Below are 27,226 nucleotides of genomic sequence, written 5' to 3' on the forward strand. Positions count from 1 at the left end.
TTTTTTTTTTTTTTTGAGACAGGGTTTCTCTGTGTAGTCCTGGCTGTCCTGGAACTCTGTAGACCAGGCTGGCCTCGAACTCATAAGTCTGTATTTTAAGTAAGCATTCTGAATAATCCTTCCATCCTCCCCATTTTTTTTTTAAGGAATTATTTATTTTATGTGTATGTATACTGTAGCCATCTACAGACACACCAGAAGAGGGCACCTGATCTCACTATAGATGACTGAGCCACCATGTGGTTGCTGGGAATTGAACTCATGACCTCTGGAAGAGCAATCAGTGCTCTTAATTGCTGCGCCATCTCTCTAGCTCCATTTCCCCGTTTTTGTTTGTTTTATTGTTTTGCTTGAGGCAGGGTCTTGCTATGTAGCTCAACTGGCCCGGAACTGACCAGAAACCCACGTTGCCCTTGGACCTCTGATTCTCCCATCTCCCGGGGGCCGTCAAGGCAAGGTCTGTACCACCATACTGGAAACTCGGAGTCTGAGAACTAGGGCCTTTTGGTAGTTCAGATATAAGAGAGCCAGGTTCTGAGTTCACAACTCCTTCCAAAGTTGATTTTTCTGCTACAAATGGTCAGATGTGATCCTGTAATCCCAGCATTTGGGAGGCTGAAGCAGGAGGCTAACCTGGCTATGTAGTAAGTACCAGACCTTTTTGCAAGGTGGCTCAGCCGCCCTGCTTGATGACTAAATTCCATCTCTGTGACCTACATGGTAGAAGAAGAGAGCCAACTCCTACAGACTGTCCTCTGACCCCCATATACTCATGGTGGCATGAGGGCTGTTCTCCTATATTAAATGAATGAATGAATGAATGAATGAATGTACAAAACTCACAAATAAAGAAGAAAAGCAAAACAGGTCCAGGACTGGCTAAGTTGGTAGAGAGGTTGCAAGCATGTACGAAGTCCTGGGTTCTTCCTCAGCCCAGAATAAACCAGACGGGGTGGCATTAACCTGCAATCTTGGGAAGGTGGAGGCAGAAAAGTCAGGAAGCCAAGGTCATCTTCCATTACACAGTGAGTACCAAGCCAGCCTGAGTTACTTGAGACCCTACCTCAACACCCCATTCCCATTTTGTTACTGTCGAGAGTTCTGATCCACTTTAATAATATTAGCTGTATATTTCTTAAATGTCTCATATTTCTCTATTTCCTGCATTGGCTCATTGATCCTTCACATCATTGGGGTATAGACGATTATATGTTACTCTAGTTTTATCTGTGAAGCATTCGGGGCTCAGGGACATCAAACCTCAACAGAAACCAAAACCAAAACCAGCTGACTAACCACAGCAGACACCACTGAGACCGGGGAAGGGTGTCCAACCACAAAGGTCTAGATTAGTGACTTTTAAAAGCTTCGAAGACAGTGCCAGTATCGCCTGAGGCATCTTTTAGTCACCTTTCTCTCTCCACTGTGACCAGATGCTTGGTAGAAACAACTTAGTGGAGGGGGATTTCTCTTGGTTTATGGTTTCAGAGGGGTTAGTTCACGGCAGCATGGTCTCATGTACTCCGTCAGAAACGATTGTGGTGTAGGTACATCGAGGCTGCTATGAGCTCCCTGATAGACGGAAAGTAGAGAAAAGGAAAGCCAGGATGAATCTGAGTCAAGACACAGTCCCTCCTCACATGTCCCAGTGATGATCTAGGTCCTACCTCTTAATTCTCACGTCCTCTTAATAGTGCCCTATAGTAAGAGTAGAGTCCATCAAAGGATTAGACCATCTACTATGTCAGAACCCTTATGGTCTGATCGTCTTGGGATGCCAGAGGGGTGTGTGTGTGTGTGTGTGTGGCCAATCTTCTGATCATGTCTTAGTTTTCATAGCCACCACACTGTATAAAGGTGCAAATTCTTCCTAAACCCNCCCCCCCCCCCCAGCAATGAGGCAACTCCTCTCTCAGAGCCCACAGTGCTGCACCATCCCCATATCTGATGGAAGACGGCACTTGATGCTGAAGTTTAACCCACTGAGAATGGTAGTGGAGCACCAGCCCCTGTTACACACTTGATGTGGCAATTGCTGACTCAGTATGTTCCAGTCAGACCGATTTCCCTGAGCACGGACCTTGGTCTTCTTCTGAGATGTATTTTCAAATCTGAAATTTGAAAAACATCAGATCCATCATTTTTATTGCCCGCCTCTGTGGACTTAAATTCTTCTGTGTTTTGATGGAATTACATTTGTTGAGAAATCTATAAGCTGATTTTTAACATGTTCATCAAAAGATTTAAGGCACCGATAATACATGAAACTAGGCTTATTTTTCATTAACTGTCATGGGACTTTAAACCTTTTTTAGATTTATTGATTTTATGTGTGTGAATGTTTTGCTCACGTGTATGCACGTGTATCATGTATGTATGTGCATCACATAAATGCCTGGTGCTCTTGGAAATCAGAAGAGAGTACTGTATCTTATAGGCTGGAGTTTGGGATGTTTGAGAGCAATGGGTGTAGATTTAGGGAACTGAACCAGGTCCTTTGAAAGAGCCACAAGCGCTCTTAACTACTGAAACATCCCTTCAGCTCCATCAGATTATTTTTTAAAATAATTTTTATTTGCTATTTATTATTTACCGTGTGTGTGTGTGTGTGTGTGTGTGTGTGTGTGTGTGTGTGTGCATGAAGGCACATGTGTTAAACCAGAAGACAGACATTTGGGAGATGATTTTCTCCTCCCACCATGGACTTGGGAGACTAAATTCTTGTGTGCAAGCTTGTAGGGAAACAACACGTACCTGCTGGCCCATCTTTTGAGATAAGAGCCCATGTAGCTCAGGCTGGTTTTGAACGCCTGATTTTTCTGCCTACAGATCCCAAGTGCTAGGATCACAGGGCTGTACCGCTAAGCCCAGATATGTCACCAGATAATTAAAGAAGCTGCCGATCCTGGAAATATTGGAAATGGGTGCCTGGAGGACATGGGAGTACATGCCTGTAATCCCAGCATGTGAGAGGCTGAGGCAGAGGGATTGCTGTGGATTTGAGGCCCATTTCAATTACATAGTAAGTGTACATGGCAACTTTGATCTGCAACTGTTCTTTGCCTCCGTCTCCAGCTCATCAGCCACAGGATGTACTGTCTGAGACACCATACGCCTTCTTTTTCCAACAATACTCTTGGCACCACCTGCAATTTGTATGCATGTGTGTATGTGTGTGTGTGTATGTGTGTGTGTGTGTGTGTGTGTGTGCGCGTGTGCGTGTGTGTGTGTGTGTGTGTGTGTGTGTTCATGTATGCACATATGTGAGCAGCCATGCTCACCCGATATGTGTTCATGTGGCGGCCAAGGTCAGCATAGACATCTTCCGCAATTACTCCCTACTTTGTTTTTTTGAGACAGGGCCTCAAAATGAAGCCACAGCTTGCTGTTTTGGCTGGACTGACTGGCCAGTGAGCCCCAGGATCTTCCTGTCTCCATCGCCCCAGTGCGGGGGCTACAGATGAGCACCAGTGCGCCTGGCTTCAAATTCTGCATGTTATTTATGTCATTTCCACCCATCTCTCTCCATCTGCCTAACTTCTCCAGTGTTCTTCTCTCCCCATTCAGGCTTCAAATTCATGACCTCTTCTATAATTATTGTTACTGTCTGTCTGTCCATCTGTCTGTCTGTCCACCCCCTCTTTCTCTCTCTCTCCCATTTAGTGTTGCTCTTGCATGTGGCTTAGGGCTGAGCTCTTAGGCTTAGATAATCAATCTACCAGGGGGTTCATCCCTAGAGAAGATGGATTGCCACCCTCTCAGCAGCCATGGATTGACTGCAGCTCTTGATCTAGGGGTGGGGCCTTGTGAACTCTCCCTTGAGTCGGCATGTGGGCTAGTGTTGTCATGACGCAGGTCTTATTCAGGTAACCACACTATTGAGAGTTCATGGGTACAGCATCCCTGTCTGGTGTAGAAGACACTACATAGCACTCAGGCATCCTGGTCCCTTGGCTTTTACAGTCGCTCCACATCCTCTCTCTTCCTTGAGGTTCTCCAAGTCTCAGGTATAGGGATTGAGATGTGGACTGAGTCTGTTGCCCTGCTTCTTATATGGGTGTGTGTAGAAAGCGCTTTACCCACTGAGACACCTCTTTAGCCCACCTGCAGTGCTTTATTAACTTAAAAAAAATAGATTATCTTGAAAAAAGGGTCTTATGTAGCCCAGGGCTGCAGAGGCTGGCCTTGAACTCCTGACCAGCACTCCTGCCTCACCTCCCAAATGTTTAGAGGGATTACAGGTGGGCTATACTTATCCAGCTTCTATTACTCTTTTAGAATCTTATTTTTGTTTTGGCCTGATCTCTTTAGTAATCTTTCTCTGGGCTTTGGGAAACCATATTCTTTTTGATTTGTCTTAGAACAGGACCACACTCTCAGCTCAGGCTGGTCTGCAACTGTGTAGCCCAGGCTGGCCTCAAGCTAGTCTCAAACCTCCTTGAGGTTGCAGAAAAAGGGCACCAGTTCTGACCCACACCATTCTGTAACTCTGTGATGAACTCTGTGTGCCTTTCTTTTTAAAGATGAAGCATGGTGGTACATTACCTATATGGTGAACACTTGGGAGGTTGAGGCAGGAGGATGCTCCTGGACATAGAACAAGACTTATCTCAAGAAATAAGCAAATCAACAGAATCCCTGGAAAGAAGTGGATACTGCGGCCCACGGCTCTGAAATCTATGAACTACTTGAAGCTCATTTGATCTATATATTCAGATTTTCTAAACTTCATATATCCATGTAGACAACTGAATAATGAGCACCTCCACCCGCAGCTGCTACATACTGACTGTTCATCAGTGTCTGACATGGCGGTCTTCTACATTCTGCCAGCACTCAACCCCCATCATCTCCTTTTATCTTCTCAGTGTTAAAAGCACACACTATTATTTCTTGTCCGCTTTTCACAGTGAAAGCAATTTGAGGTCAGACTTGTGTGATGTAAGCTGCTGAACGTGACGAGCTGCTGAGTGGCAGAAGTGGGATTTGATCCTGGGTCTGGAGGGAGGCGGTCCATCCGGCTTGTCGAGTCACTTGCTTCTTTACTAGGATTGACAGATTTACTCTGCAGCATGTCTGGGCACTGACAGATGACCCATCAGCATGGATGGCTGGAGAGTGTAGTGTGACCCTGCTCTGTGCTAGGCTGGAGTTCACATTAGACAGACTTGCCTAGCTCCAGAGCGTCTGGTAATCCCTGCCCTCCCTGGGCCTGGACACAGTGAGGGACATGGAGGGGTCAACATCATGCTGGCTTGGGCTTGAGGCTGATCTGGAGCCCAGGACTCTCTGGGGGGGGGGCAGGGTGCTAGCTACTACTTGACCAATGCTCACTCTGGAGGGAGGCAGGCAGCTGCCACCACTCCTCAACAGCTCCTCCCAACCCCCCCAGCCCTGGGTGACCTCCAGATACCAGAAACTGATGAACTGACTACATCCAAGCAGCACAGGAAATGCCTTTGGTGCCTGTGGTTTCAGATTTCCAAGATCAGAATTATAAGTTGAATCTATCCAGACATTCGCATGCCAGTGTTTACACTAGGTACAACCTCAGCAAACCTTGCTACTTCTTGGTGGGCTGCAGGATCATGTCTGTTTGTAAGGTGAGAAACTGAGTTCAGAGGCAGCAAGATGAAGGGCCTGAGGCCATGCAGAGCTAGGGCTTGACCCCAGACCCTGCTGCTCCAAATTGCTTTTGCTCTACCAGATCTGTGAAGCCCCAGGGTGACCGAGACAGGCCTGGGGAAGCAATGGAAGGGAGGAAGAAGCGAGACAGCCAGCCTCTGTCCTCTCTATGTTCTCTTGCTCTCTTGTATCAGGATCCTGTAGAAGAATAATTTGAAACAAGGTTTGCATTGCCAATGAAGTGTTATTGGAGGATCCATGTTATTTCTTCTTCCCTGGGAATAATGTCTAAGCAGCTCCTGCCACCCCCATTAAGTCCCCTATTCTATGCAGGAACAAGAAGAGGCATTTGGGAAAATGTTATCAGTTGCAGCACAGAAACACACAGTCCTGGAGACACAAGCAAAGGAAGTGTAACTTTAATGACACTTTGTCAAGTTCTTTAAAAAAAAATCATTGCTATTACATTGTGTGTGTGCTTGTGTGTGTGTACATAAGCCCAGTGGCATAATACATGGGAGGAGGTCAGAGGATAAGGTGCCAGAGTCCAGCCTCTGCTTTACCTTGTGTGTTCCAGAGATCGAACTTGGGTCAGGCTTGGCAGTGAACACCTTTACCTGCTCAGTGTCTTGCTGGCCTTTCCCAAAATCTTAACCTCAGTCACCCATCTATAAAAACCAGGACTTGAATGAGATCATTCTGGTTCAGTATAGGATACTTGTGTACCTTGGAAGTTGTGATTAATTCAGGAGATTCTAGATAAGGGACCCTAATTGTCTGCAAATGATGTGTGTGTGTGTGTGTGTGTGTGTGTGTGTGTGTTTGTGTGTACTTTTTGGAATGACCTTGTCCATAGTTTTTGTGGTATTGACTCCTGCAAGGAGTCCTCTGGTTTCCACATCTGTTGTGGCACCTGAATACCTCTTTAAATACATAAAATAATAAATAAAATTATAATCATAAATATGATAATCATAACAATGTCACTAATAATAATAGTCTAACCCCTCCTGGTCTGCCCCAAAAGAAGAGTCCTAGGATTTGATCAGACCTGAAGGAAGAGGAAACGCAAGGCTCTCCTTCACAAATCACTCAAAGGCACACAGGAAAAATGATCTTTAATATTTGACTTGTTTTCCGACCCTATCAAAGTGCCAGCATTGACTGGAGAGCAGGGAGGGGCTTGAGAGGTACAAAGTCAAGAAACAAACAACACATCTAGACATCACCAGGGGGCACACCCGCTCTGCCCCAGCACACGCGTGCAGGCAGGCTCACACACGCACCCACGCAGCCCACATATACACCAAATAGACACACGCACGTGTACCCACAGATAAATACGTATAGAGGAATTCATTTTATGTATATACAGAGAGAGAAGAGAGAGAGAGACTTAAGTCCCGGCCAGCGTCGGTGGGGGGCCCCCAGGCTCTCAGCATGCTCAGCCCAGCTCTTCGCTGTACCTGGCACCCATGCCTCTGCCAGAAAAGCAGCTGCCCCTCTCCCCGCCCCCCTCCCCCCTTGTCCCCTTGAGACCCTGTGCCTACGCAGGACTGACACTCCCCCCACACGCCCTCCCGCCTCCCATGATGGTGTTCTTCCCCCCTGATGTGTGTGTGTTGGGGGGGATGGAGAGGGACCCTAAAAGTGCCCGGGCGCCAGGGGCATGTTGCTCTTGAAGCCCGGCTGCCCGTTGGCCAGGTCAGCCGTGGTGTCGCAGCCCCCATTGCTGGCGTCGCCTTCGGTCCCCGGGCTCTCAGGCTCGCCCAGGAGCTTGAAAGTGAAGAGTGGCCCGGAGTCGAGGCGGCCTCGGCGGCCAGGAGGCTCTGGCAGGCTGAGCAGCGCCCCGGGTTTCCACTCGGGGAAGGCGCACAACTCTACGGGTGGCTGCGTTCCACGACCCAGGTAGCCCGGGCTGGGAGACGCCGAGGGCAGGGTCCGCTGGCTGCCGCTCATGCAGCTGCCGCTGTCATCCAGAGAGTCCTTCCGCGACTGCGACCTCTCCAGCGAGCCGCCACGGGTCCACGGCCGGTAGGTGTAAGCGCAGCCTCCTAGACGGCGACGGCGGCGGCGGCGGCGGCCACCGCGGCACTGGCACCCCAGGATACGCATGAAGGCGCGCTTGAACTCCTTGCTGGAGCACGGGTAGATGATGGGGTTGAGGCAGCTGTTGAAGTAGCCCAGCCAGAACACCACCTTGAACACGGCGTCAGGGGGCTTTAGGGTGGAGAACAGGGAGCCTGAAGGGGTGCAGACAGAAAGACAGACAGCAGTTGGTTAGTACACGCTAACTAAGTGGCTCTCCTACTCTGTGCTCAATAGTAGTTTTGCCACCCTTAGGCCTCGTTCCAGGTGATTTTTTTTTTTTTTTTTTTTTTATCCTGGATGGCTAGCCTTTCTCATTTTGAAATGAACGAATTACTCTAGGGCCGGGACAGATGTTCATTGCTTAAGAGGCCTTGAGGCTCTATCACAAAGACCAGAGTTTGGATCTCAGCACTCCCATGGAGAAATTCCTAATTGTCTCTATCTCCAGCTCTAACGGAGCTGACACCCTCTTCCGGCCTCTGTGAACACACACACACACACACACACACACACACACACACACACACACACGAGCCAGGTATGTTCACTTTTGATCCCAGCATTTGGGAGGCAGAGGTATGTGGATCTCTGTGAGTTCAAGGCCAGCCTGGTTCCATAGTGAGTTACAGACTTACAAATAAGTGCCGGGCGTGGTGGCCCACGCCTTTAATCCCAGCACTTGGGAGGCAGAGGCAGGCGGATTTCTGAGTTCGAGGCCAGCGTGGTCTACAGAATGAGTTCCAGGACAGACAGGACTAAACCAAAAAACCAAAAAACAGCAAACAAACAAACAACCCCCCAAACAAAAACAAACAAACAAACAACAAATAAGTAAGTAAATAAATAAATAACAATAAAGGAAAGAAAGGGAAATAAATGAATTCTAACTCAGTAACTTCCCTCTGTTTATGAAATCTCTCCTGATTTAGGTAAATTGCTGCCACAGTCTTGACTGTTAGGTTTCATAGGTCAGTCCTCACTCTGTCAATCCATGAGATTTTTTTTTTCCCCAAGACAGGGTTTCTCTGTATAGCCCTGGCTGTCCTGGAACTCTCTCTGTAGACCAGGCTGGCCTCGAACTCAGAAATCCGCCTGCCTCTGCCTCCCAGGGGCTGGGATTAAAGGCGTGCGCCACCACTGCTCCGCTAACCCGTGAAATCTTAACAGTCATCCGTTGTAGCACACCTCTTTGGTCCAGGCTGCCTGTGTGGGGTGCTTTATCTATAGTATCTAATCTTTCTCAAAAGCTTGGGAAATAGGCACCGATCTGCTCCTTTAACACGGCAAATAGGAGCCACGTTAAAGGCCAAAAAATGCACAACGGGCCTTGAACAATAGAAGAAAGCAACTTGAAAGACTTGAAGAAAATCTTGGAATGAAGAAAAATGACTTAGTTCTTCTAAAGGGTGACCCACAAGGCAAGGATAGGAGAAGCTATTTATATTCTCTCAAACAGCTAAAAGGTGATTTAGAATATAAGAAACACTCTAGCAAGAAAAAAAAAAAGAGGTGAACATGTATCTTAGTAGTAGAGTCCTTGGGTACGAGCGAGCGAGGCCTTGTGTTCAAGTCACTAAGCCAAGCAACCTGAGTTTGAGTCTTGGAACCAACATGGAGGAAGGAGACAACAGATCCTAGTTTGGCCTCTGACCTCCATGTCTGCAACACCACAATTAAATTAAAAAACATTAAGTTAAATTAAAATATTTATATGGTGGCTCATGCCGTTAATCCCAGTGCTCAGGGGGCTGAGGCAGGAGGATTGCTAGAAATCTGGGTCATCCTGGAATACGTATTTCTAGGCCAGGTTGAGTTTCAGAGTAGAGTCAGGTACAAAATGAGAGTCTGTCTAAACTCAAGCGAAGAAACAACCCCTTCCCCACCAAAATCAACCAAGATCTCCCTGTCAGCCAGGTGACCATCTGGATGCTCCCAGTCAGAGCAGCAAAGCACCTCCCCATCTCAAAGCTCAGATAAGAATGAGAAATCAAGAAGAACACGGAATGCCCAGGAGCAGGATACTCAGAGAAGAAAAAGTGGATAAAAAAAACAGGTAATTCACATGGAGGCAAGATGCTCAAAGTGTCAGGCAGTCAAATACATTGAAGTAGAAGCCATAAAGAAACAAACCATGGCCTTTAAGATGATGGAAAACATTAGAAGGCTGCTGAATAAGGCTGTGGGGACATAAGGAGGCCCTGGCTTTGGCTGCTAAGGGCATAGGCAGTCTAGACATTTAGGCCTAGACATTAGATAGCGCCACTACTTGGTTTAATTACATGTGTGTGCACACAGTTGAGCTGGGCCATTTTGTTCCAGGCCAAACCTTACTCAAAGACTTTCACACAGGACCAACCATAAGGTGGCCTACAGGAGGATGCTTTTTGATAGCGTTGCTTGTGGTCACAGAGAAGAGGAGAAAGCCGGGGGAAGGGGAGAGAGAAGGCATATGTAAATCTGGATAACGGGTAGCACTTATGTCCCAGGAAAACAAACCTTACGGCAGAATGGAAAGAGTCTAGATACACCATTTCTTTCCCATGCTAAAACATGCAAAACAGAGCGAGATTTATGAATGATTTCATTTAAGTAATTCGACAAACAACCATATGTGTTTTGCAGAAACATTTTCAAACTAAAAAACACATCACAAAACGATATGAGACACTTAATGTTTGCCTAGGGGTGAAGGCAGATGGACATGGAGTAGGAGATGGGACTAGAAGGAAATAAATCAGTAAAATAAGAGAGAGCGTGGCACGACCCAATGACAATGAGATGTTGCGATCTCTGCCCATGATTAACTTACCCTCTGAATTGGAGACCCTAAATCATTTTATGGTAGTATCAAATTAAAATCAATTTCTAATTTAAATATAGGTAACTGAGACCTGGATCAGGTAAGTGGGCTGTCCCTGGCCATACAGCATGCCTGAAATTTAGCAGGCATTGAACCTACACTTTATCTAAATACACGGTATATAATGCAGAAAAATCACACTTAAACCAAATTATTTTTGAGACAGGTCCATAGTCAGGCTGGATTCAAACAAGCAATCCTCTTTGCTATCCATTTTCAGGATTTTCTATCGAATTTATTTATTTACACATTTAAAACAATGTGACTGTAGTTTACAGACCATTTTGTACTTTAAGTGTGTGCTCTAACCCCACTACCCAACCTGTGGCATATGGTCTTTCATGTTCCATCTTCTGTGCCCTGCCAACTCTGGGTCTGACCTCTGGATAATCTAATAATCGTTATATCTAACTTGTTGAATGGAGAGAGGTGGTGTGGATGCTTCTAGAATCCCTGTCCTAGGACTGGTGAGATGGCTCAGTGGGTAAGGCTGTTTGTTGCCAAGTCTGAGTTTCTTCTTCAAGGTTCAAAAGGGTGAAGGAGATGACCAACTTATGAGAGTTGTTCTCTGGCCTCCACTAGCATGCTGTACCCCACTACCAAACAAACAATCAAACAAACAAACAAAATGCAGTAAAAAACAAAAACAAAAACCCCAAACCTCCCAAAATCCCATCTTTAAGCTTGGGTTGTGCTCGAATTCCTTCTGGGGACACTTCACCTTCTTGGTCATTTGATGTAAAACTCTTATTCTCCTGTAGTTATTGTTCTTTCCAAGGCTTATTGCCTTGGTCTGTTAATGTAGGACTTGTCCTGGAAGCTTCTAGCCTCGATACAATCTTATCTAGCCTAGAATGTTTTCAGCCTCCGAGATTTGCTGCTGAATAAATCCCCCCCACTAGTTCTTTCTGAACGCTGGCTGGCTGATTCAGCTCAGCTGTTCCAGCTCCAACTCCTCTCCAAGCTGACTGGTTCAGTCGGACTTCTCTCTCAGCCTCTGACTGAACTGCTGTTAGGGCTCAAGCCCACTCTAGTCATCTGTTCTCATCTTCTGGCTTACCCTGTCTTCACCTGTGTCTAGCCTTTTCACTCTTCAACCTGTCTCTGAAAAACTCTCTCAGTAAAACCTGCCTCCTGCCTCTCTCCCTCTGCGCTGCTTCCTCCTTCGTTGCCTGTCTTTTCCCGCTCTTCTCATGAGAGTTGGGCAGACCCTATTCTGTCAAACCTTTCTCTGACTAGTCACTTCGTCTGTCACTCAGTTAAACATCACCTTCAAAGAAGGGTGTTTCCTTCTACAACTTGGCCTTCATTGTTTGAGATTAAAGGTGTGTGCTAAGAAGGGCAGGGTCACACCAAAACTAGAAACAGTTTTGTTTTGCTTTTTTTTTTTTTTTTTTTTTTTTTTTAGTAAATAACACAATCTCAGTGTTCAAATATCCTGTAACAATTTGAGGTTCACCCTATTATTGTGGGAAGTTCTAATTCTTCTCAGTTTAGCAAATCCAGTAGTTCTGGCTGTTATGGATTAGCTAGGCTCCTGAAGCAGGACTAAGCCATCCAGGAGTTTAGACCTGGAAAGAGTACTATGCATACTATGCATACCCGTGTGTCAATGCTGACCGGCGTCGTCTTTGAACTCTGGGGAAAAGTGGAGTGGCCTACATTCTAGCTGTATGTTAAGACCAATAAGGTGCTGCTTCATGTTTTAATTCTGACAAATACTACACCATCACTTAATCCAAAAATAGGGCTTTGGATTAAGACACTGTCTACAAGGCCCCTACTGAACTGTAGCTTATAGTAAATGAACATGAAGTGTCCTGGCAGGATGAGATTTATGTCGTAGGCTATGTGCATCTTTCCAAGACTGAGTCTGAGGGGTCTAGGAAACAGGTCTTGACTAAGTAGGAAAAGGAGCGAGAGTGATGGATACTGGAGGCCTATGTACTCCCTTGGGAGGTATGTGCTGAGGAGAACAAAGACAGGCAGCATGTCTTGTTGCATGGGGACCTATAGGGACCACTATGGTGGCTATGGACACAATGTGACCAAAGATGGGAAGGATCGAGATCAACACAGTCTATTTTCTGAGGATAAACATGTAACCTTGCCTGGTGTCAAGCCTGTTGAAGATGGCAGTGAATTGAGCAACAAATGGACCCTTCTTTTTAAGGACTACACAGAGCACAATAACTCTTTGGCACTGTGAGTATTGTGTTCAAGGCTCTGTGCTGAAACTTTGTTACAAAGCACCCTGCTATGGCCATGGCCTTGTAAATCCAGGCGAAGACCTGAGGATGGATTTTTCTCATGCAAATCTGGAGTCCTGTGCTATTCATTCCTGTGAGTATAAGGCATCCTTTCCTCTCAAGACAATTTGGGCAGTGTGAGAGATGACTAGAAGGCGGAATTCAAATGACCTGGTCTGGCGTCCAGAATCGGCTGCTGGACTTTAGAAGTGTTCATGAAGCCTGCTACTCTCCCATCTATAAAATGGGGACAGGAACTTTTTCATAGAATCTTCTTTTGAGTACGTGAGAGTAAGTATGTACATGGGGTAAGGTGAGAGTAAGTATGTACATGGGGTAAGGTGTAGTGGCACACATTGGGAATCCCAGCTCTCGGGAGGTGGAAGTAGGAGGAGTAGGAGCTCAAGGTCATTGACAGCTACATATTCAGTTTCAAGGTCAGCCTGGGCCACAGGAAGCCCTGTTTCAAAACACCACCACCACCACCACCACCACCACCACCACCACCACCACCACCACCACCAAAAATGAAACAGAAGTGATAAAAAGGAAGGAATAAATGAGAAAATAGGAGGAACGAGAGTAACCATGTAAAACCCTTAATATGCGAGCTGACACTTTAACCCTATGACAAATGCTGGGCCTTCTGAAACGCACGTGGTCTTCCTATCAGCGGGAGGAGGATCCCAGCTGTTGTAAATAAACAAATCTGTGACTTTGCGCTTCTACAAAACGGTTCGAGAGATTTGCATGTGACCTACTTGTAGCCTCCCATGCATTTTGCATCTTTCTTAGGTGACTGATAACAAATCAATAACTCATAGAATCTAATATGACATAAATGACACATACATGGCTGTTATACTGCACGGTGTTTAGGAAACAGCAAGGGGAACAGGTTGCATCTCTCGGGTACAGTTGCAGTTTTTGCCCTCAAATATCTATGTAAATTTGTTCATTTGTTTATTTTTGTGTTAGGGGGCCACATGCCAAGGAGTAGGTATACAGTTCAAAGGGCATTTTGGGGGGGTCAGTTATCTCCTTCTTCTATGTGGGGTACTGACCTCCTGTAACCGTGCCTGGTGGCAAGCCCCTTTGTCCACTGAACCTTTTTTCTGCTCTACTTTTTTTTTTTTTAAATATTTATTTATTTATTTTTATATGTATGAGTGCACTGTAGTTGTCTTCAGACACACCGGAAGAGGGCATCGGACACCATTACAGATGGTTGTGAGCTACCATATGGTTGCTGGGAATTGAACTCAGGACCTCTGTAAGAGCAGTCAGTGCTCTTAACCGCTGAGCCCCCCCCCCCCCCCCCCCCCCCCCCGCTCTACTCTTAATGCTTTTAATTCAGGGATGGTTACACTCTTGGATGCAGGACTGGAGGATACAGAGGGACAACACAGCCTGCCCAATCTTCAGCCTCCATCAGGAACTCTACTCTGATCTACTCCAGCCAAGTCAGTGTGGTTTCTTTATTCTGCACCCTGCTGAACACCTACGGGCTGGTCCCATTTGGTCACTTAGTTGCTTGTTAACATTGTCAAGCCGTGTCCCAGGGCTGGCTGAGGCCTCATTCAATAACTAGATTGTAAATCCCTTCTGGACAGGAAACATTATTTTTATTTTCCCTCCGGATTTATATATTTTCTTATAAAAATGATAACGCTGAGGTAAAAATGACCGGTTACAAAAATAAATGTATAAAAGAATAAAAAAATCTTTCTTCAGTCAAGTATGGAGGATCAGAGTTAACAGCTATGGTTTTCTTCTGTGATTTTCTTTTTTCCTTAAATGAGGTCCTACTCCATGTCTCCTTCCCTAAATTGCTTGGCTCAGCCACTTCTCCTCGTCTGGGGCTATATCATTTCTTCACCCCCTCTACTGCCACATCACATTCCGATCTGGATGCACAGTAACTTATTTAACACGTCCCCTGATGCCAGTCAAGCAGGTGATTGGTTTCCAATATTTAACTGTTCCAATCTGCAGCGATTAAAAAGCCTCAGGCACTCGCTCGCCGTACATCTGTTTCTGTAGGCTAAACGCCCCTGTGATGATCCTCTGGGTCCACTGTACCGTAAGCTCTGACAGCTAGCCACACTGGCTTCTTAAGGGCTGTCCCAAGCTGTCCTGCTGGACTGTGTGGTGTGACATACTCCGTTCAGTGCCACTCTGGGTTCCTGGTCTTCCTTGTCCCCTTTGTACTGTGTATTGTTTTCCTGTCTCTTCCTTCAGACCCTTGCATGGTACCACCTGCCCTCCAGTAAGCACTGTTTCTAAGACAGAGCCTTCGCTATTCGACTCTGGCTGTCCTCCAGCTAGCTGGGAAGCACACGGACTGGCTTTAAATACACGATCCTTAGTCTCCACAGCGGAGACGTACAGGCATTCGCCAGCATGGTTGTGTCCTGCAGTGATTTCTTCTGCTGTTTGTTAATTTTTAAAGACAGAGTCTCATGTAGCCTAAGCCCATTATGTAACTGAGGGTGACCTTGAACTCTGGATCTACGTTTACCTCTCAAGGGCTGGGATTACAGGTGTGTGCCACCACATCCAGCATCCTCAGAAATTTCTGACAGGGAGTCGTGTGTGTGTGTGTGTGTGTGTGTGTGTGTGTGTGTGTGTGATTGTGTGATTGTTTCAGGGGTAGAACCCTGAATATCCTTCCTGATATATCGACTTTCATACTGTCCCTAGGAACCTCAGGTTCTCATCAGTAAAATGGAGTTAGTAGAAGTGACTTGTTGTTTAGGATTAAACTAGACGCAACTTGTTAAGTCCATAGGGGCATGCTGTAAACTAGGTCTCTTCCCCACAATCAACTCCAAAGTAATAGTCATTTGCCACATAGTAATTATTCCTGTACTGATGCATCTTGTAATTTCACCAAAAATCCATCAATCAATCAACCAACCAATCAATCAATCAATCTATCAATCAAATAAACAATAAATAAAGAGGAAAAACTGTTGGGACCTATGTTTGATATCATTACATATAATTTTGATTTAATTATTTTCCCATCTGGGGCTTCAGTTTCCTTTCTTGAATTTAGTAACTCTAGCTGAATACTTAGTATCCTCGAGAAGGCACATACTGCTCCTTGCTGGGGGTAGGGTTGGGTATGGGCTTCCCTTGGCTCACCACACGGGGGCACTGTGAGTCCGGGACTGCTTGGCCCCTGGTACAGATTCCAGGAATATTTTGACTTCTTCCCTAGGGATTTTCACCCCCAAGTCCCGCTCCCTGCCTCCACCCCAACACATAGGAGGAGTAAGGCTCTACTTGCTGGGCCAGCCCATGCCCTGGTAGGATGCAGAAACCCATAGTTAACTGGAGAAGGTGCTAAGCCTCTTTGGCAGGAGAGAAGATGGGCCATGTGGATCTTTTCCCCTGGGCACCCAAGCAGATCCTTCCTCGGGAGACAGGAATAAGCACAACAGGAAAAGCAGGTTCCTGGAAGGCAGGTGCTCTGTGCTGTGGCTCAGGCTGCAGAAGCTTCTATGACAGTGTCACTAACTCACCGTGAACACTCCCTGGTTCTCTGAGCCTGGCTCTGCTTCCGCGATCGAAGCAATTCCAGTGCTTCAGGCTCTGCACCTTAGATTGCTGGGCCTTGGCAAGTCTCCCAAGTATGCCTACTAAGTGAAGGAGAGCGACTCACTCAAGACCACTGAGCTTGGTGAAGAGCAGGTAGCCACTAGGACCTGTTCTCGTTGATTGGATCCAACTCGTTTGTGGAGCAGTGGAGTTGAGGATTTGAGGTTCTTTTCTGAGGTCTTAGATGGGCAAATCTGCATTCTCAGGAATGGAATGAGAGAAGACACCCCACCCCCCTCTCCCGAGAGTGAGCCACTCAGATACCTGGAGCATGGGAGTTGCTTTCTTCAGGGATAGGTGACTTTATGTTTGCTGAGGGCTTTGTGCACTGAAAGTTCTCCCTAAGTTCAACTCTCATGGACGCTGTGAGCGCATTGACGCACAGCTTTGGCTCTGCTAGGAGGCTGCCACCAGGAAGGGGACAGTGGTCACAGTCCACAGGCAAAGGTTCTCACTAGAATGCTTTCTCACACTTAAGTCCCAGGCTGGGTCCATGTGATCTCCAAGCTCCTGGAACTGCATGAAACCTTCCTGTATTTTTCTCAGAAAACAGACTATAGCTGTCATGGCGGTTGTAAAAGGACCAGGAACTCTCCAAAGGCCGAGACTCCTGACCTACATCAAGACTAGGTTTACTAATTAATGTCAGCCTGAGCCACCACTAACACAATGCTTTTCTTTAAATCCATTCACTTTTGGTACCTGAACCATAAGGTACAAGAAGAAGACAGGAAGATTAATTTAAAAAAAAAAACTGTATAAAATTTCCACAAGGAAACCTATTACTCTGTAGGACAATTAAAAATATGTAGTCTTATAGATGCACACAAAAGATACTTTTGATTAAACATTTGTATGTGTTGAATCGTTACTTTAATGAGACATAAATTCATAAGCTATGCCTTTGTGTTTGTTCTGTATATGGGATATATATATATATATATATATATATATATATATATATATATAAAATATAATTTGGACGCTCATGGAGGCCAGTGGAGGGCAAGTGCTGTCCTTTCTCACTTTATATTTTGTTCTATCAAGACAGCATTTCTCAGTGAACCCGGGACTAGGCAGGTGATCAGTAAGCCCCAGGAAATTTGGCTCTGCCTTCCTTTCAAGGAGTGAGGTTAAAGGTGTGTGGGACCATGGTATGACGTTTTACATGGCTGCTGGGAATTTGAACTCAGGCCGTCATGCTTGCACGGCGAGCACTCTTACCCACTGAACCATCTCCCCAGCTTTTATTACTCGTTGAAAATATGAATCATTTGCTATACATGGAAAACCATGGTTAAAAAAAAATTACAACATTCTTAGTACCTTTCGGATTGCTCCAGACTGGCAGGCCTCAGGCCTGCTCTCCCTTCTTCAGGAAGAAGAGACTAGTATAAGTAGAGATGAGTTGACATTTTGTCCTTAAAGTGAGAAGCTTTCCTTTTTGAGGGACCTAAAGTATTGAAAGATGTGAACTGAGACTCCCTTTCTCCTTGGGAAGCTCAGTTCCTGGTACATAGTAGATGCTTCATAAATATTTGATCAATGACTGAAAATCTACTTCAGAGATTCTTGTGCCATTCATAGCTGTAATTTGAAGCTAACACGCAGGCCACGCAAGCATACATCTGATTCGATTTGACCAGCAGTAGAGATAGCCCTGGGAAGCACTGCGAGTTAGTGACCCCATGGCCCATACTGATGTCCTCGGCAGCCTTAGGATCACGCTTTTTAAGCAGATCTAATGAGACAACCCTCTGAAAGGAACAAGGTGTGTGTGTGGGGTGAGACCTTACCACGTGTGTGAGGCATTTCTGTTATTTCCCTCTACCTTCTGTTGTGTGCTAGGAGGAGGAGGTGAGGCTTAGATAAGAAGGGATAAAGTTGGGGAACAGATGTTATAGTAAACCCACCTACGTCAATTGGCTCTTAGGGGCTTTGAGTGACTTAAGGAGTTTGTGAAGTGTAAGGATCAAAGGCTAACGCCCAATAGGGCCGTACAGAGAGAAGCATTTGTTGATTGGACATGTTCCAAGGAGGCCATCCTATAAGGGTCTATTCCACACTATTCCACAACGCTGAAGAGTAAACACTGAACACTCAACTTGCTGTGAGCCAACAACACTCATTGCACCCACAGGGCATCCTTGTAGAATCACAGCTACTTTTAAACAAAATTCTTTCTTTGTACCAATCACTGAGTTAAAAGCATGGCCCCTTTTTGCCTGTGTGGTGGTTAGCTTTAATTGTCAGCTTGATGCAATTCAGAAGCGAGCCTTAACCAGGGACTGTCTAGAGAAGGTTGCTCTATTGGCGTCTGGACAATCTGTGCAGGATTGTCTTGATTACATGAGTTGAGGTAGGCCCACTGTGGGCGTCATCATTCCCTTGGAAGAGGCTTCTGAACTGTGTAAGAGTGGAGAAAGTGGCTGAACGCAAGTGTGGGCACGTTCATTCTCTCCCTGCTCTTGTCTGTGGGTGTGGGTGTGAATGGCTGCTTCTTGTTCCTGCTGCTTTGGCTTCTCTGCAGTGATGGACTGACTATATGTAGCCCAGAACTGTGAGCTTAAATAACCCCCCTTTTCCATTGTGTTACTTTTGTCAGTGTATTTTACCATGGTAACTGGATAAGAAACTAGGATGATTCTTCATTTCATCATCCCTGTTCTTAGGACATCTCCACTTGGCCATGCAATGTCAAGCTGCAAAGGATCCTATTCTCATTGTAATGTACATTCCCAGCCTGCATTTCTGGTCTAGAGACCATGGTTATTCCACTCTGACAAACAGAAGCCCTGATTCTACAAGTAAGTTCCCAGAGGTCCCAGAACAAGTGGGAAGTAGAGTTTAGAAGTTGAATCTTTGAATCTAGGCAGCCTCAAAGAAAGGTCCCGAACTGGTAGAACAGCACTCAGGAAAACAGAATATATATGTTGACAGATATAAAGATAGGAAGAATGGATAATGAGCACCTGTCAACACTGCTTATCCTCAGGCAGGGGAATTGTGGGTGAACTTTCCTTTTGGTGATTTTTGGTGTTTTCCAGCCCCCCCCATATAAACTAATTATGGACCCAATCAAAACTCAGAAAAAATCCAAACAAGATATGTTAAATCACATACTAGCTAGTTTAAAAAATGATCCTATTTTGTGTAGTTCCCATGACAGCTTGACTATCAAAGCTGGATTTGTGTTAAAGATGACACCATAGTGTCACAAATATAATGCTTTACCTTTGGAGCCTGTAGGAGATCCTTGCAGGTAAGGGACAGAGACATTGAAAGGAAATATTTCACTGCTGGCCTCAGAAACCTTCTCTGTTAGTCCCAGTGTGCTTATACCCTGCTGACCTAATACCATCACTATGGGGATATAAGGGGGGGGGTGTCTTTTTTATTCTTCCCACACCACTCACTGTGCGTACCCCAAAGAAAGCCAGAACAAGTGAGCATGCTTGCAGAAGGCTAGGAGTCATCATCGGAGTGGCATCATTTATTTGATGTGCACAGTACCAATACTGAGCTCTGGTTTGTAGCATCCCGCTAAGCTGTGACATTCAGGGGCTCTTGGATTATAAATTCAGATTTAACTTATTTCACAGTTATCATCAGGCAAACCCATGATCTCAGGGGAGCCAGTGGGAGGTGAAACCAGTTTGACCAACTTGTAAATGGAGTGAGGCTCTCCCCCCCCCCCCCCCCCCCCCCTCACACACATACACACATAGACACACAGACACACACACACACACACACACTTTTACACACACACACACACACCTTCGGAAGAGCAGTCGGGTGCTCTTAACCACTGAGCCATCTCACCAGCCCCCCCCCCCCCCCCGCCACCCCCCATCCTCTTATTAGCAGAGTGTGACTACACCTTCAGCCAAACTGCGGCTCCCTAGCAGAAAGAGTCTGGCCCAATAAAAGCTAGAAAAATAGAAAACGCTTGCTAATTCTTTCAGCCCTGATTCTGTAAAAGGAAGCCCCCCTGGACTGGGAAACCCCCTTTGAGGTTTTTTCCATCCCTATTTGCTGAGATCATAAACTCATCCAGCAAATATGATATCTTTGGGGCCGACAGACTCATGTTAAGTTTTAAAACAAACTGGAATAAGCAGGGTAGCCGTTTACAGTAACCGGTTTCTAAGGTAATCATTGACTACCATGTTTACAGACACCCTCTGTGGAAATCCTTCTGATGGCTCAGCACTCCGTTCATGAGTGCTTCTCTTCACGTTCCTAAATACTAGATGGGTCCCCCTTCATCAACAATTCCTTACCACCCAGAACATCCCAGGTGCCTCCTCTGTCCCTACGATGCGTCCTCTGTCACTCTCTACCTTCATTCCAGGTCTCTGGTCTACCCCTCGCCTTCGTCTCTAATTAGAATGTGAACTTCTAGAAAAGAAAGTTTGGGTTTGACTCTTCTGCCCCTGCTCAGAGCCTAACACAGGGCCCGCCAAGTTATGATAGGCATTTTGCTAACATACATTACACAGACAGTAGTCGAGAATAAACATAATAAAATAAAAGCATGTTAGCCCTTAGCTATTCAAAGAAGTGAAACGTCTGGATAAGCAATGCTCAGGCTTGTGTTAGAGACGCGACATCTGGCTGGGTGGTGGTCGTACAGCACCTTTAATCACAGCCCTCAGAGGCAGAGGCAGGTGGATCTCTGAGTTTCTGGTTTACAGAGCAAGTTCCAGGATGGCCAGGGTTACATAGGGAAACACTGTCTCAAAAAAAAGAAAAGAAAATAAAAAGAGAGAGAAGAAAAAAAAAAAGAGAAGAAAAAGAAAAACAAAAAACCCCAAAGCTAAAATTAAAATGAACAAAAAACAAGAAGTTCCAAAAAATCCAAAAGAATAAAAGACAGACAGACAGACAGACAGACAGACAGACAGACAGGCATTATAATACTTGGTCTGAGGACATGGCTTGGTAGTTGAAATGCTTACTGTACAGTTGTGAGGATGGGTTTTCTAGTCCCTAGAATCCACATACGTGCTGGCTAGGCATCGTGACCTGCCTGAGGTTCCAGCCTTTGAAGAAGGAGAGAGGGTATTCCTAGAGCCGACTGGCCAGTGAGACTAGCCATGAGTCAGCTGTTGGTTTGGTTGAGTTATACCACCTCAATAAGTAAAATAGAAGAGTGATGGAGAATAATTCCCAGCACCAATCTGTGTCTCTACATGTTCTTGTACACACACGCATGCATTCTCATATACATGCCCATGCTCACATGCACACACACCCTTGCACATACAAACACACACACATGTACACATGCACACACACATATGTACACATACACACATGCCTGAATGTGTGTTTGCACACACACACATGCCTGAATGTGTGTTTGCACACACACACACACACACACACACACACTCTCTCACATATACAAATATATACACTCATAACACACAATTGCACACATACACATACATACACATGCCTGCATGTGTGCTTGTACACACACACATACACATACTCTCACATGTAAAAATATACACACACAATCACACATATACACACACATACACATACCTGCATGTGTGCTCACATACACACACGTTTACTCTCCCACATACTAAAACACACACACACAAATGGGGAAAAAACATAGAATCTTTGATCTAGTGTATCAGAGCTACTTCTGAGCAGGACTCCGAGGTGAGAGCTATCATTCCAAGCCACACTGATGTACTTTTTTATTTGTGCAAGTACACACATGTACTCAATTGTGAAGACTATAGGTGCCACTCATAGGAGTCATCTGTTTAATGACCGTGAGATCTCTCACTGGAACCTTCTTTTAGACTAGACTGCCCACCCAGCCAGAGAGCTCCAGGGATCCTTCTCTCTTTTCGTCCCCAGCAAGCGCATGCCACCACACCTGACTCTAGTGCGCATGACAAGAGTCAAGCTAAGGTTCTTATGCTTGTGTATGTAGCGAGGACTTCGCTGACTGAGGCATTCCTTTGCAACTATTTTATTTCATTTTTAAGACATAGTCTCACGCAGTCCAGGCTGGCTTTAAACTTAGTTTGTAAACCAAAGATTAAAGAAAGTAGATCATGAAGCTGGGAAGAAGATTGGGGCGGGGCGGGGAGGCTAGAGGAAGTTGGAAGGAGAAAGTAGTAGATAGATATGATCAATACACATATAAATGTATGAAAATGACAGACAAAACATTATTTAAACAATAATAGCAACGTCAACACCCCGCCTTCAGTCCGTAGCTGAGGATGTCCTTGAACTTTTGACTCCTCCACTCTCACCTTCTGAGTCCTGGAATTACAGGTAGATACACCACGCCTGTTTAAGTGTATTGAGATGAACTGGTGTTTTCATGCATACCAGACAAGCACTCTGCCAACTGGGCTATAGCCCCAAGCGCACACATTTATTTTTAAAATTTGTTGTCTTGGCGTTTCTTAGTTCTCAGGGAAAAGCATGGGATTGGTTCCCTTGTATTCAGTTCTCTTATGGCTCCTGTCGTTAGTAGGATAAAGTTCAAACTGTTTGGGCAGGAATTTAAGACCCATTGAACTTGGCTGCAATGAGCTGAGCCTCTGCAACATTCCCTGGCCACTTTCCTTCTACTAACGCCTGCTGTCCACTGGCCTGTGATGGCTCCCCTTTCCTGCCCCTCCTTTCCAGACCTGACTTGGACTTCTTTCTTATAACTTCCTTCTGGGGTGTGAAAACAGGCAGAAACTAGCACAGGGAAACTGCTAAGATCTGGGTGGTGCCGGCAGCAGCTGGCAGCAGTCAGGCAGGAGGGATGGGCTCTGTAGTCTCAATTTATTGGGCCCTGGGTGTATGAGACTCATGTAGTATCACAAGCAGCATTTAACTGATGGAACCGAGACTCAGTTTCAAGCATCTCTGGTCGCAAAACTGGACATGCTTCCATAATACGCAATGATTATTTTTCTACTTTAGCACATTTCTGGGATAAGCGAAAGCCAATATTGTTTACTTATGTCTTTTTTTGTTTTAATCTTTTTTTTTTTAAACTTGGGTCTTCTTAATGTTGTATGCGTTACATATTTTCTGTTTAGCCATTAAAACCTGTGCATGTGTCTAGAAGCCAAGAGGTCTGAGGATTCCTTTCAGCTGCCAATACTGGTTAAGCAGATAACTTAGCATCTTATGGTTTCAGGGACCCACAGCCCCACTGAGTCTCCTCTTTGGTTACCCACAGAGCAGAGAGTCCTCAGGTTAAGTGTATCTGATGTTTCTGCATGTGGATAAGTACACTTGAGTGCAAGGACTCTTGAAGGCCAGAAGCATCATATGCCCCAGAGCTGGAGATCCCTGTGAGATGCTGTAAGGGTACTGGGAATTGGACCTGGGTCCTCTGGAGTAGCAATTGCTCTTAACCATTAAGTAATCTCTCTAGTTTTTCCTCTTCTTCTTCTTCTTCTTCTTCTTCTTCCTCCTCCTCCTCCTCCTCCTCCTCCTCCTTCTCTTCCTCTTCCTCCTTCTCCTCTTCCTCTTCCTCCTTCTCCTCCTCCTCTCCCTCCCCCCTCTCTCTGTTTGTTTCGAGACATGATCTCATTCTATAGCTCCAGGATATCTTGGCTATTACTACATAGCTCAGGTTGTCCTTGAACTCATGGCAGTTTGCCTGCCTCAGCCTCTTGAAAGACTAGAGTCACAGTCAGGCTCCATCACATCTGTCTTTATTCCTCTTCTTTACTTATCCTAATGAGATCCACTTACTTACCTAACTGAACCCAGCTTAGTTCTCATCTCTGTCTTGAGACCTTCCCTGACTGTTTCAGACAACATTATTTTAGTTTCTCAGAAGCAGAGCCCATAGTGCACAGGCCAACATAAGACTCTATTGTTTACGGGTGATATCTTCGATCTCTTTAGGCATCTTATAAACTCTTTACAAGATAGGGTCTATGCTTCATATTGCTATCATGGGCCAGACATTCAGTCAACTTCTATTGATTAACTGTTGATTAATTGGTGTGCCTATTCCAATGTCCAAGAGGTGATTGATCCTCCTGCTGACAGCCCAAAGTGGGGAGTAGGTGGGTGGAGTGTCACTATAGCATGTGAGGGGGACTCTTCCAAATTCCGTGAAGGTTCTATGCTTTGACTTCATGGGAAATAGTGTTTTGCTCAGTGGAAGACTTTCACAGATTGAGCATTGGTGAGATTTATGGGGAGGCAGCTATAAAACTTTATAAGGGGGTATAAAAAGAAGACATGTATAAATGGTGAGACATAGCTTGCTTTTGAACAGAAGTCCCTATCCACCATAGATCCATTTCTCTTCAGATTCCTCTGAAGTGCAAAACAACCTTATTAAAATCCCAACAAGTTTTTGGGTGAGGTAGGTTTTTTAAAAAAAGATCCCAAATGAAATATATGCATAATTATGAAATATAAAAGAATAATTATGAGATGTCCAGGAAATTTGAAAAAAAATGGTGAGATGACTTTGGAGATGAGTTAGCTCATTGCCTGAATATATTAATTAATGCTGTCCATAAAATATGAGGGCAGGAAATAAGGAAAGGCAGAAAAATCCATAAAGTTATACAGTTTAGGTAAAGAACCAAATACCCAAGAAATTTTATGTGTCATTTCAATGCTTTCAGGAAAAATAGATTATTTGTAAACAATGTTGGGACAGTTAGAAAGAAATGAAGTTGGATCCGTACTTCATCCATTTCTTATACACAAGTAAGCTTGTGACAACTTAAGATTGTAAGTATTCAAAAACCCCATTAAAATACTAGAAGAGATCTGGGCCTGCTACCACAGATCTGCAATGCTGGACACTAAGGAGGCTGAGGTGGTAGGAGTTGGGTCACAAGTGGTAGGTTTATCTGGGCCTATGGAGGGAGCTCAAGTATAATTCCAGCTTAGGCAATTTAGTGAGTCCCTGTTTCAAAAACATAAACGACAACAGCGACAACGGCAGCAGCAGCAACAACCACAACCACAGCATCAACCACAACAACAGCAAAGAAAAACTAGGCATGGGACTGACAATTTAACTCAGAGGTAGAATTCTTGCCCCGGGTGCATGAGGCCCTAGTGTGATGGTTTGTATATGCTCTGCTCAGGGAGTGGCACTATGAGAAGGTGTGGCCCTGTTGGAGTAGGTGTAGCCTTGTTGGAGTAGATGTGTCACTGTGGGTATGGGCTATGAAACTCTCATCCTAGCTGCTTGGAAGTGAATATGTTAACAGCCTTCAGATGAAGATGTAGAACTCTCAGCTCAGCCTGCCTGGACACTGCCATGCTCCCACCTTGATGATAATGGACTGAACCTCTGAACTTGTAAGCCAGCCCCAATTAAATGTTGTCCTTTAAGACTTGCATTGGTCCTGGTGTCTGTTCACAGCAGTAAAACCCTAAGACACCTAGTTTAGTCCTCAGTATTGAAAAAAATCAGAAGAGAATATACATAAATATTTTAATGGTTTGAATAAAAGAAGGATTTTAAGGTGTAGCAGAATTTCAGGACTGCTAAGGAAGAAATGTAGATGGTGAATTTGTTGAGGTATGTTTATAAGATCATAAATTTTATTTATTTTCTTACTTTGGGGAACAAGATATGGCTTCAAACTTTGTGTATTGCCAACGATCACCTTGAACTTCTGATCCTTCTGTTTCCATCTCTCTGAGTGCTCAGATTATAGGTATGCATGACCACATAGGGTTAGGTGGTACAAAGTAAAGAGCCAGGACTTCATACTTGCTAGGCAAGCACTCTTCCAATGGAACATCTATCCATCCCCAAAGCAAAGCTGCAGACTTTAAAATCAACAATGTGAGAAGAATTGAGAGAAATACTGATTTTGTTTTTGTTTTGAGGTGCTGGGGGGTTGAACCCGTGGCCTTGGGCATGTGAGTCAAATACTCTACCATTGACCTACATTTCCAGCCCAAGAGAAATATCTGTAACTTAAGTGACAGCAAAAGAAATGACATCTCGGACACAGCAAAGCTCTCTTTGAAATCAACCAGAGAAAAACAAATCAGTAGAAAACCAAGCAATCAGATGGATAAACAAGTAGGATCAGGACAGTGGTCAGCTCAGGAATTCATGAAAAGTAAAATTCTTCTGCAAATAAACAACACGAAACACTTGAGACCTAACAGTTGAGATGAGAGCTTAAAAGGTGCTATGAGGTGGGGGAAAGTGTTGGAGTGATGACTAGTAGATAAGAGCATTTGCTGTTCCTGTAGAGGACCAGAGTCAACTGAAGTTCCAGCTCCAGGGAATCTATTGCCCTCTCTGAACTCATTTGGCACACACACACACACACACACACACACACACACACACAGTCACACACAGTCACACACACACACACACAGAGTCACACTACAGGAGAGAAGACATTTTTTGTGTGCTTCGGTAGAAGGAGTGACTTTGGGGTGGAAAAGTGGCATTACCTAATCAGATCAAATGACCATGGTTTCTGACTTATGTATGACACCCAGGAACTCGTCCTCTAGAAGTGTTCTTGAAAGAGAGCAAGATGAAAAGAGTAGGGAACCAAAGCAGTGCTCCCCCAAACTGAGAAATAACCCAGATTCCCAACAATGGGGGAACTGTAAAATAAACCATGCATCCCTCATGCTGTGAAAAACCGTGTATTTACCAAAATGGTAATATGGGTCTAAAGTGACTTACATAATAATACTAAAAAGAAAAAGCTAGCAAGTTCCGTGAGATCATGACTACAACCTACTTTTTAAACGATTTATCTATTTTATGCGTGCGAGTGTTTTGTCTGTGTGT

The 27,226-nt window shown here is 45.0% G+C and overlaps 1 protein-coding gene across 1 annotated transcript in view; it reads right to left on the bottom strand.

Moving 5' to 3' along the window:
- Window positions 1–6,027: 6,027 nt before the first annotated feature.
- The window catches only part of Adra1b (adrenoceptor alpha 1B), a 126,007-nt gene continuing 104,808 nt past the window's right edge, over window positions 6,028–27,226 (bottom strand). The window contains exon 4 of the mRNA XM_021212922.1: window positions 6,028–7,868. Within this exon, the coding sequence (XP_021068581.1) occupies window positions 7,270–7,868 (599 nt within the window). The 3' untranslated portion in view covers window positions 6,028–7,269. The remainder of the gene's footprint in view (window positions 7,869–27,226) is intronic.

Source organism: Mus pahari, chromosome 14, assembly GCF_900095145.1.
Source record: "Mus pahari chromosome 14, PAHARI_EIJ_v1.1, whole genome shotgun sequence".
In the NCBI taxonomy this organism is placed as follows: Eukaryota; Metazoa; Chordata; class Mammalia; order Rodentia; family Muridae; genus Mus; species Mus pahari.